At 37.5% G+C, this 12,532-nt stretch overlaps 1 protein-coding gene across 6 annotated transcripts in view; it reads right to left on the reverse strand.

The window, feature by feature from the left end:
* The window catches only part of EBF2 (early B-cell factor 2), a 143,777-nt gene that overhangs the window by 126,568 nt on the left and 4,677 nt on the right, over nucleotides 1-12,532 (reverse strand). For 5 of the 6 annotated variants that reach the window (XM_009884129.1, XM_009884126.1, XM_009884128.1 and 2 more), the window contains exons 4-6: nucleotides 12,436-12,491; nucleotides 12,001-12,074; nucleotides 5,301-5,369 (exon numbers count right to left, since the gene is read on the reverse strand). In XM_009884129.1, the coding sequence (XP_009882431.1) occupies nucleotides 5,301-5,369; nucleotides 12,001-12,074; nucleotides 12,436-12,491 (199 nt within the window). The remainder of the gene's footprint in view (nucleotides 1-5,300; nucleotides 5,370-12,000; nucleotides 12,075-12,435; nucleotides 12,492-12,532) is intronic. The other variant, XM_009884130.1, reaches the window with a different exon arrangement.

The raw sequence follows: 12,532 nt of genomic DNA on the forward strand, positions 1-12,532 counted from the left end.
GGGGGGGGTGGAGGTGGGGGGTGGGGCAGGGCAGGGAGTGCCAAATAAACTGTTCAACCAAGAGTCACCCAGTTCTCCCCAGCACCCTGGAGGCTTCAATTAGATCACAACTGTAGTAAACTAGGTAAAGCACTATGAGTAACAAGCGCACAAAATAGCCTGCTCTACAGAGCTTAAATCTTCAAGAAACACAGAGAATTAAAAAAAAAAAAAAAGAGAAAAAGATCATTCCCACTTGATGAATGGGGAATTTATATCCAAAACTATACAACTCACCTAAAACAAGAGAGAAAATTTGCAGTAAAATGAGGAATGAAATTCATTTGTGGTACCCACGACCTCTTAATCATGAGACAAAGTTTCTTTTTATTTGCATAACTGGGGTGGGAAAGGTAGCAAACTAAGTAATTATAATATAGGCGTGACAAAATACAGCTTTCATTTGGGAAGCATCATCTTCAAAAGAACAAACTGAAAGCCACCCCAACCAATCCACTTCATATCCCTGTCTATGATTGCAACAAAGAAGGAAATGTTAGATGCGAAGTTCACACTTTAATTTCCAGGGACTACAAGGAATGTTAAGAACCACCACTTCGGCTATGAGAAAAAGAAACAAAACCATTTACATTTACGTTTCTGAAGTCTCATAAACCTACCAATTCTGCAGGTACTAACTTCAAAAACTAAGCAGGAAGGCAAGATAAATAGAAATTAAGTTCACTGGGAATCCACCAGTGCTATGATCCACCACAGGTACACACTGGAAGCAATTTAGCTCTGATGAATTTTGATTTTGTATGCAAAGTTAAAGCTTGCTCTAACATTTTGAGGTGACAGTGGCTTGCATTGTCTGAAAAACTTGTGAGTGCATATTTTGCAAATGCTTCTGGACTAAACATCTATCATGTAACCTCTTGCATATGTTCAGGCGGTCCTTTCAGTCCTGCGCTCCAGGGGAGTTATGCCCGTTTCTGCTTTTTGACACCTGCAATAGTAGCATTGTAGCATTTGAGCTGTATCACTGGTGTTAAAACAGAGGCAGCAGTCTGAAGTCAGATTCTGATACGAATTACATTGGAATTCTGACTCTGAACATTGCAGGGACCTAAATACTCTAATGACTAATACTCTAATATTACAGATCTTTGTCGGTGGGAGAGGGTACATAGTAGATTTCAGCAAAGCAGGTCCCTTTTATATAGAGAAGTGCTAGTTTCCAAGAGTGAACAGAAAAATAACTGCAAGGTCCTTAGGATCTAAATCTAGTCCCCAGAGCAAAGGTCACAGCAGAAATGTTTTATTCAGCATAAGAACTTTTGGAATTCATTCAAGAAGAAGAAAAAACCCAACAACAACAACATGGCTGACATTTTTTTCCCACTGAACTATTTCCTCCTTTTTTAACAGGGATACAAGTTTCCATGATTTGGCAAACACCGATGAATTGTGCTTCCCTACGGCAATAAACAGGTAAACCAACACAACAGTCTAAGCATCAGTCTCTGGGAGCATAAAAAGCAAGGCAGCAGGGAAAGAAACAAATAAAGGGGAAAACACTATACTGCTGATGGAGTTATGTTCATTTGCAGCAACTCATAATGTAGTCCCTGAACTCAGCTAAATTTGGTGCACGTTTAGTTCACTGCAACATTGGATGGCAGGTTATAACCTCAACCAATTTGAATATTTCATTACTCTCATGAGGTTTGGAGGATGCATCTATAGTGTGGTCAGAAGTGTGCAATCATAGCACAGACAGGCATACAGATGCAGCCTCTTACTTAGCTCAGGCAAAAAAAGAAAAACAATAAACAATAAAGTTGTGGTAGCACAGACATCAGTGTCCATCTCTACCCAGTAGCAATGCCTCTCCTTGCTTCTTCACAACCCTTAGAGGTACCCAAAGTAGTTAAACTTGTGCCCATTCATGATAGGAGTATATCTGTTAATAGCATATAGAGTTTGCTTCATCTTGGACTCTAAACCCCTCTACTTTGCAGCTGCTTTGCTGTTGAGGGAATCTACTTGCCACATACAGGCTGCTTGTAGAGTAGAGCAGCTTAGAGATTAGTAACGTGGTGTCCTCCCAAACCCTTTCTATTTGAGTAGGCCACTGCCTTTGTGGGAGTCGCAAATCAAACACAGAACCCGCTAGACCTAAGCTATACACAGCTTACCCTAAAACTGGGTTCCATCTCTGCTCTCACACCTTGTGATAGTCACCTACCATAGCTTTGAAGATGTCAGTCTTTTCTATGCTGTACAATCAAACCGTGTTCTAACTATGTAGGTCCCCGTCCCCCCCCAGCTGGAATTACAATGCAGATGGCACCTCCCAAGTGCCAGCCACAATTTACTCACACACTCTTGCAGCTGGAGCAATGCATATTACTTAACCTAGGCTCAAAGGGAGAACCTACCACGTTCAGACAACCAAGTTCTTCTTTGGCCTCCATTTTCCTTCTATTCTAAATGGAAAGCTTCAGTCCCATTTCACTTTGCACACACTGTTTAGACATGGCTCTGCGCAACAGAAATTTATTTTTGTAATCCCTTCTCTCTCCGTTTTACATTTATTTTTCACCTCTCTAGAGTCATGCTAGAATGTAACAACTGCATTGTTATGTGACAAATTTTTACATTTACCTATCTTCTCAAACAATTATTTTTAAAGAAAACCTGTGGTTCATTTTAAATTAAGAAAAAAACCACCATGAAGCCAAGACGGAACTGAAAATCTTACCATAGTTATTGGCCTGCACGATTGCAGATGGTTGCAAGCTGCATTTCAGATATTCTATTCCACCTGCTACCAAGTTCTTAAGCACAGGGTTTTTTTTTCTTCTAAAGAAGCCATATAAAAGCCCCCTAAACAAATAAAACCACACTACCCAGGTTCTCAAGTTAGTTCAGAACACATGTGACTCTCCAGCAGTTTTCTGCTTGTTTGAAAGACAGAAAGATTAGCCCCATTGAATGTAGCTTGGGAGAGCAGACTGTTTAGTTAAACTCCTAAGTAGTTGTACTTACTGCTGTGGAAATGTCTGAGGATGACAGACTAGACAATGAATTCCTCTGTGCACAGACATGTACAGCATAACTTTGTGATTATATTTGCATTACATGTGTTGATTAAGATGTAGTACACAGGATTATCCCTCACTCCTCAAACCTTGTTTAACTGGGTAAAATGGTGGAATAGAATTAACTGTACAGAAGAGGGAGTCATTTGCTAGATGCTGCACTACCGATTAGCGGTAGAACAAGAAAAAAGATTTAGCTCCGACTCTAGCTTCTCTTGACTACACTGTTCGCTAAACCATGCCCCCTCCAGACAGCAGTGCAGATTTGTAATAATTTCTTTCCCATGTGGCCTAAGTCTGATTTAGTGGCTGCCTTTAAAACCAAGTGAAAACAGCTTTATCAGGCTGTACCCCTTATTTCTCTCATCTACCTTATTATTGCCCCTACTAAACTCCAGATTTCACTTGCAATTTTGAGACACACACACACAGATGAAAGGGAAGAACTGACACTCAACAAGAAACTGCCAGACTAAACCTAGAGGATGCTTTCACACGAGAATGCCTATAGGCAGAATGCCTATTGCTGTCAGCAGGGGAGTTACGAATAAAAGTTCTAGGCTTAGAGCAAGTTAGGACAGGTGAGGACTCATTGACCACACAGATGACTTTTACATCTGATGCACATTTTATACAGTTGTTAAAAAGAATAACCCTGTTATTTCTAATAGCTTCGCTTCCATTGCATTTTACATCAACTGATCTCAAATCCCCACAGAAAGCATCAGAATCTTCATTTTGCAGGAGAATGGACAGCTAGCTCAAGATGAAAAATTCAGTTAGTGGTAGGAACTACCCCCTTCATGGTCTTAACTCATAGGCTTTAGTCATGCTGCTTCTCCAGCAGTCAGACAAGTTTCAGAAAATTCAGACTTCAGATTGGAAAGTTCCCAAATGCAGATTCATACCAAACATCAACACAGCCAAAAATAAGCTAGAAATTTCATAGAAAAGGTCAAGATGGCATATCTAGGACTTCTGCTTCCAGTCAGGAAACTGCCCCCCACACCCACACAAACAGCCTAGTTTGCTGAGATTTCCGACTTTGGCCCCAACCGCAACTTGTAAGCACAAAATTAAAAGGGATAACTATGGGGTAAAGGGAGTGGAAGAACCCTATCACATCAACAAAGTTCCAAAATCATTTAGATTGACTCTGGGATGAAAAAAATGAAGGAAATAATTGTAGATCTTTATTCAAACGAGCTTGAGCATTCTGAATGCCAAAAAAACCCTCACAAGAAATACTATGACAAATAATGCTTATTAGAGTGTAGATAGAACATGCCAGACACATACAGACAGAAAAACTGAATTCACAATCAATCCACTTCAGCATCAGCTCTCCACTGGCCCCTTGTACCAGCTGCTTCAGGGAAAAGAAACTCTTTAAACAGCTACTACAGAATTATCTTGGGGCAGAAAGGTTCCTTCCTGACTTTGTCTTATTTACTGTTCTCCTTCTGGAGATCTTAGTTGTGTAGTTCTTTTTGTAACAGCTCTATCTTCTTATTTTTCCTTTTTGAATCTTGCTGAACTCCAGATCTTAAACACCACTTCGAGTCAGTGAGTTCCACAGGCTGGTTTTCTAAGCCTCCACCAATACTCACAATTTTTAATGTGCCAGTTCATGCTTTAACAAATGACTGGTCTCCCCATTTATGTTATTTACCTGGAAACTGGCAAGCAGAATCTAGACCTGGATCTGGAACTGAGTAATATACGAAGATGCTGTTCTATATAAAATTGCTCACAATCCCCAAATTCAGTTTTATTCCTGCCTAATACATTGCATTTCTGTCTTTACCCCTTCCTTCCCCCCCACATTTCTGCAAAAATATTCTTATTTTGTTAAAGAATATTACTGAAGCTGCCAGGTTTCTCAAAGCTTTATCTGTCTCAGTACTCCAGTTGGATCAAATCCCTGGTGAACAGAAAATATTCCAGATGCATACATGGAATATTTGGTCACATTGAAAATGATACACAGAGAACTTAATTTAAAAAATAAACAACAACAATTTTGTCAAGGTAAGTCCAGATGGACTAAAGCTAACCAACTCTTAGGCTGGCATTTTTCTAAAGAATCAAAGCACAGACATTCCCGAATGGCAGGCACTGACAGATAACCTTCAAGAAAGACCCTCAGCTATCTCAAAATACACACAACAATTTGGGGTTGCTTTTGTGGGAAAATGAGGATTTGTTTCCTACCTGTCAATGATCACAGGGTCAGATGGAGTCTCATTTCTGTTGCCACAACTTTTCTTCTCACAGCACCGACTAGAGAGAAAGAAAACCAAAATTAAAGAATTACTGTGATGGTTGATACCAAAGCAACCAGCTGACAGTCTTGTCTGCAAACCTTCAGTACTCAATATATATCTAGAAGAGTAACTGAGAAAATTCTGGCTAGGCTTTCCAGAAGGGAGAAGAGCTAAGGGAATTTGGTGCCCAAATCCTGGTTGATTCCAGCTGGAGTTTGGCACTTGGCTACCCATAGTCTTTTTTGAAATTTCCAGCCAAAAATGAACAGCAATATGGTCACACTTTAGACTAAGGCACTATTTAGAAAGGCTTAATAAATGATTAACAGATGTCATAATGACATTACAGGCATGAGTATCATGTGTCATGTATGGTTAAAAGTCTGTCAAAAGAAGGTGTTAGAACTGACTATAAGCAACCTACTGATTTGTTATATTTTAATAACTAATTTAATTATTAAATATCTAGTAACCCGTAAGTTTCATACACCCACAGAAAACATCAACACTATAGTAGCACCAATGAAAAAAAAGAAACTGAACATACTTAGATCCTACTAAGGATCTGAAGAGATATTTTTCAGGTTGGCATTCCATCTGTAAATCCCTTTGCAATTGTTTCATTGATGATAAGCCCTTAAGATTAAATATATATTTATACACATTTTATTCTGTGTGGCCACCAACATGATTGTACAGAAATGAGAACTCTCTCTGATAAGTTCACAACATAAAATAAATATATTTATCTGACTTGGTAAGAAAATGCAAGATAACACTGTCACCCTCAGGAGCTTGCAGTAAGGTACGTATTGCAGGATGATATCTGTGTTATGTCCATATCTATATATGAGTGCATGCTTACATACACCAAGACAACTGTGTGTCCACATATCTGTATGTGTCCACATGCACAAATGTGTACATAGATACACGGATATATCAGGAGATGGTAGGGAAGAGTACAACCTACATTCAGGAACTATTAGATGTTCTCCACTCCCAGTGAGTCATGCTTTCTTCAGAAAAGAAGAACAGAACCCCTACATTTCCTTTTCCCATTTTTAATAATAATAATAAAAACCAAACCAAACAAAAAAAAAATCAAGAGACAGGTAGTTATTTGATTTCCACTGATATACTCATTGACATGGGTGATGCTACTTGCACATACACCAGCTGAGTACCAAAAGTTTAATAGATTTTAAAAATAGTCCTTGCTCTGAAATTCTCAGTGCTAAAAATCTCTAGCAATGTAGAAGTCTGTTAGAAGATTTGAGCTGTCTTGATGCTCAGGTGGTTTGTTCCAACCAAACCTAACATGAGAGGGGGAGAATGGAGGCATCCAAAACTAAGTAGACTGTATCAAAAGTCCCATATGTCTCAGAAGTCACCAGATCAGATTCTGCCTTAAGTTACACAAATGCCTTTCCAAATTATGTTTTTCATATTCTGCTGAGATTGTTCAAATTTAGATATGGAATGAAGAAATTGTTTCAGTTTTTGTACAGTGGTATAATATGTGCTGAATACATTTGCAAAATTATCAAGTCAATCTGAATCCCACAGTTTTCCAACTGGGGAGCAATTCCAAGCAGAGGAATTTAAAAAAAAAAAAAAAGGAAAAACAAAAAAAAAGAAAAAAGCTTGAATTCACTAAAGGCAGTACAAAATATGAAAGAGTAGCTTTTTTTCTTGAAATGCCTAATATTCAATTATTAACACCTAAAATAAGCATTTACACAAAAACCCTCTTTCAGATACAAAAAATTTCAAATGCATGCATTTTCTGCTTAAGTTACAGTGTGCGCCAGGAACTTCCCGTTTGCAAGTCGAAATTGCCCAGCAAGATGAGATACAACTAGCAGATCTATTTGAATAGCAGCTCTAACTGTTTCAACATTTCTACATTCCCTTTGCCTCAAACCTGCACTTATTCATCGATGCTAGTCCTTTTAAAATAAAAGGATACACTAAATATTTAAAAATCCCTGGGGCAGACCCTCTAGCTGCTGTAAATTGTCATAGCTCCATCGACTTCAGTGAAGCTATGTTAATTCACACTAGCTAAGAATATCCCTACTCCCTCCTTCTCCCAACTTTGTTTCAAGTGCATCTTTTATACATTTCACTGCCTAATGACTGTTTATAAAGAATTGCATATTTTTGTACTAAAAGCCAAGATATGAGGTGTTTTCTAAAGAAAAACAAAACAAAACAAAAAAAAACCCACAAAACCAAAAAGCAGAAAACCCTCACTCAGAATAATTATAAATTTGGCATGTACTTCTGACACATCCAATATAACAATGCATTGGAAATAACACCGGAGTAACGGCCTTGCTGGTTTACATGCTGCTCTAATAAAAAAACCCAAAGGAACTCAATTCTTAAAATATTTTTGTAGTGTTTTGTTGTTTGAGGTTTTTTTTACAGCTAGGTGAAACAGCAGTCATCTCTCTTTGCAATAACGCTAAATGAGATATTCTTTAGCTGTGTAACTTACGCAGATGGTCATAAAAAATATTTCTGATTGTACTACACCATAGTAACATTCAAGCAGAATACACCACCAGTACCTCCACCACATCCCATCAGCTCATACACTTTCCCAGAGAGGCTGCCATTTCTTGGCATAGTAAGTGTTTTAGAATGAATTATGCGAGATTGGAGTAAAACCTGGCTGGGTTCCGAAATAAGCGCATCTTGTTTTCTTTAAGTTTGCACAATTATCACAGTTAGGAACTTTACCTTTGTAATACTTAAACATTTTCCATCTAAAACTGTGGGTTATAGCTAAAGTTCTCCACATATTTTACAAATATCTACATTCTTATCACGGGTAACAGATTTTTGTTAGGGTGCTAGATTTTTTTTCCCTTTGACTGTAATACTTTTTGAGCCCAAACATATATATAAAAAAAAAAATCTTGATTAGGGAAAAACAGTCAGTCACTTCCAGTGAATGACTAGTTCACACATAAATGAGAGTGCTTTTAAAGACTGAAGATGTTTCAGCCCAGCTTTTTAGGAAAAGTACCTCTCAAATCTTTAAATCCCCATTTCCAAGTATTTCATCACAGTATCCAAGCACTAACATTTCCACTGGGTTTGTTTTACAAGCACTGTCTGTAACAGAACTGACTTGTTCCAGTTTAAGTTAATGGCAAAAATCCCAAACTCTGGCGGTTCAGGATCAAGCCTACAATATTCTCTCAAAGCAATTATTGGCATGACTCCACCAATATTTACACTTCTGCTACAATGTTGTGCTAGGAATACCTTTAGAGATGCTCATTTGCTTAAAACAAGAACATCAAGGTCTAAGACTTCTATTTGCTATACCTTTTCTTATTATACTTTCCCCTCTAACTAGATCTACATGGGGAAAAATAATGGTTTACATTATGAACAGTCCTGAAAAAAACTAAAAACAAACACAGAAACCAAAAAGCTACCACAGACAACACCAGATCTACAAACTGAATACTCCAGAAGGCTCATGTCAAAGGCAAACTTGCATCCTTTCCCCCCTCACACTTGACTAAAATGGTTTTAAAATTCAGCCCTCAACTTCCCTCCCCTCAACCCCCACTAAAAAAAAAAAAAAAAAAAAAAAATCTGTCTCTAATTTCAAACTCAAATAAGCTCACAGCATGGTGGCCTTTGTTTTGTTTTCTTCTCCCCAACTCCTCCCTGCAATTGCATAACAAAAGTGTCTAAATTCACACCATCTGGCCGATAAAGACACAGGCCCCAGTGGCCGCCTGGCCCAGCTGATTAGAGCTCCTGTCTAGTCTGAGCCTTGTGGCGAAAGTCACAGCTGTGGGGCTTGCTTGCACTCAATACAACTCTGTTATTAGCCAGCTGTAGGCCCTGAGACTACTTCTGTTCAAATTATAATACCTTTTAACCCTCTGAGCATTGAGGGCATAGGGGGTTGCTGGCAGCAGCATAACAACTAGTTTCCTCTTAGTCGATAATTGGAAGAAAAAGAAGAGGAGAAAAAAGTTATTCCAGGAGAGAAGACTGTTTACCTTGATTTCCAACCATTGGTGGGAAAGATTGTGTATTTAAGATAGACCCACCTAATGAGGAACTGTTCCCATTAGGCCGTAATAACCCAAATGAAAAATTTCAGATCTACAAATAAATAAATAGAGCCTCTCACTGAAAGCACTAATTATTGAGAGATGAGAGTTTAACTTTCAATTGGTATGACAGATTGTTGTAGCCGTATCAATATTTAGACAACTTTCCTGCTAAGCATGCATCTGTCACTGTCTGAGTGGAAGATGCTGTATAGAGACAAGTGCATCCGAAACTGCAAGAATATTTGTGTGTGTGATGACATACAAAAAATACACAAAAAAAAAAAAAGCTCACCTTCAACTAGCAAGGATTGGAAGAAGAGCAGCAGAAAGACAGGCAGACCCTTCTTTTTAAAAACAGTAGGCATCAATTTGGACAGCAGAGTGGGTACAGTGCATTAAATTTTTATATACTGTTACTAATGCAAACTAAACTAGGGGCTTTAAAAATTGATGCTGCCACTTAAGCAGCACACAATGAGGAAGATTTGATTATTGTACTTAAAAGAAATAAAATAAAATGTCAAGTTTAACTAGAGTTGGATCCATTCCCTTGGCATTATTCAAAGTGATATGTGTAATGCCTCTTCAGAGTACGCAGCATCCTGTTCAGAGGTACTTTAGGAAAACACGACATTTAAAATCAAATGTCTTGATTAGGTTACAGAGCGCTTTTGATTTCGTTCACTAATCTGTGTTTTACATGGAAAGGACATCCCCGAGTTGTAATTCTTCCTTGGCTAATCTATCAAGCAGGAAAGTTCAGTATAATCAGAATAATGGTTTACATTTGTAGAACGCTACCTTAAATCAAGCACAGAATACAGTTATAGACATCAATGGAGGCCAGGTATATAAAAGCTGAAACAGAGCATTTGATAGTATAAAAGCATGGAGAGGAAGCAGGGGGGAAAGCCAAATTAATTTTATTTTAAAGGAAGCTTATTTAGTTGAGAAGGTGCTGGTGTTTGCTGAAATATTTTAACTTCTATTTTAGAACTACAGTCTATGGAGAAGGATGAAGTATACTAACTGTTATTTTGTTATCACAAACCAGGACCCAACTGTATAGCAATTCAAAGATTTTTCTTCTCTAATGTTCACCTAGGTATAGCGAAGACTTTCAACAATGTGGATAGTATATATATTTAAATACATATGCAAGTTCTAGATGTGCCAGAAAGTAACATATATACCTTTGATCTTTGCTACTACATCTACAGGTCCTTCCTTCTAAAGCGAGCCGTATACATCTCTCATACATGGTGTACGCTGTGTTTGTGCATATATATGTGACTGTTGGTCTATTTTGGTCAATTGTTGGTCAATTTATTGGCATTTTCTTAATTAATGAGAGCAAAGCACAACAGATAAACACTAAACGTTTGCTTGATTCTTACTATCTATTAAAGGTAATGGAATAGTTGACATAATTGTTAAGTACTGAAACTGAGACTTTCCCTTGACAAGAAGTCTGTCCAAATAATCTGCTCTTACTACTATATTAATTTAAAAGGCTAGTTAAAAAAAAATAAAAAATAAAAAATCAAGTAGCAAACTGCAACATTAAAAGAAGCAACATTCAGTCCAACAGCTTAACCCCCTCCTGCTAATACAATAAATCACAAACTGTGTTTAATAAAGGTCAGGATTGGTTTTGCCTTTCATTTTCTGAAAGAACATTCCATGCACAATTTAACACATTTTAATATAAGAACATTGACTGTTTGCATTGTTATATGTATTGAAAAAAATTTAATTACACGAGAACAGGAAAAGTAATAAGTTACCATGGAAGCACGATGTACATACATAAGGTACATGTAACTTCAGACTTATACAAATGTTATTAAAAACATCCTGAACTCATATTACCCTCTAATTTATAACTTTACATGCTAAAAATAGTGTCTTTATAATTAAAAGGTGGAAGTCCCCTAAATATTGCTTAAATGGTATAGAAAAGAAGGATTTGTGTTTTGGTTTGAGGGGTTTCTTTTTTGGTTGGGATAGAACTAAGCAAAATTAAAGAATATTAATGACGATAATTTAAATAAGAAAATTAAAATATTTCACCAGAGAAAACTACATGAAGAATGCCTTTGAGTTTCCAGGTCAAAACCTGTAAGTTAAACTGCTCATTCCCAAAAGGTGAAGAGGAATTTTGTGACAAATAGGCATATGAAAAGTCTTGATTTAAACACACACGAAGGCCTAGTTGAAACAAAAATAGCGCAGCTCAGGCTGTGGACCTGGGCTTGCTAAATCTCTTGCAGTTAAAAAAAAAAAAAAAACAAAAAACAAACCAAACAAAAAAAAACCACCAACAGACAAAAAGACAACACAACAAAACCCCCCAAATATCTGTATTGAACCCAAATCAAGTATTATCCACATGTAAAAAGAAAGTCTTCCTACACAAAGAATCTCTCTGACTCAACCGCAAAACAAACAAACAAACAAACTCTTCCTACCTACACCTTCATTGGAAAGGCCATTTTGACATCTATGGAAACAAACTTAACATATAATATGCCATTAACAATGTCATCTTACCTGCACATGACTTCATGGGTAAGCAAAACTCTGCACATTTCAGGATTCTTGTTCTGTCCTTCATAAGTTATGGGCTACAAAAATTAAGAAAAGGGGTAAGCCAGTAGCATCAGGGGGTTACTTATTTGTCATAATATTCAGATCTGAGGTGAAAGCTCACCATTGCTTGCACATAAATACCTTCCCCCAAAGCCTTTATGAGCAGGGAAAGCAGCTTATACATAAATATTGATAAAATGTGGATAAAAATCCATGGGGGGGGGGGGGAAGACTTAAGAGCATTACTTTTCAATTGCCCTCAAAAATAAGGTCTGCAATACGGACAAACAATAGACAAAAATGAACCAGAGAAGAAAAAAACATACAAGGCAATGTTAAGAAAAAAGGAAGGATGAGGCGGGACAGGATAGCATGGCACATATTAGCTATGCTCACCTGCTTAGTGACTGAATCAATAAGTCTAACATACAGATCCTGTTCAGTCCTGACACCTAGAGCGAGAGAGAAGAGTAATAAATAATGCTGTTACACA

The sequence above is a fragment of the Charadrius vociferus genome, unplaced genomic scaffold (assembly GCF_000708025.1).
Source record: "Charadrius vociferus isolate BGI_N301 unplaced genomic scaffold, ASM70802v2 scaffold384, whole genome shotgun sequence".
Taxonomy (NCBI): Eukaryota; Metazoa; Chordata; class Aves; order Charadriiformes; family Charadriidae; genus Charadrius; species Charadrius vociferus.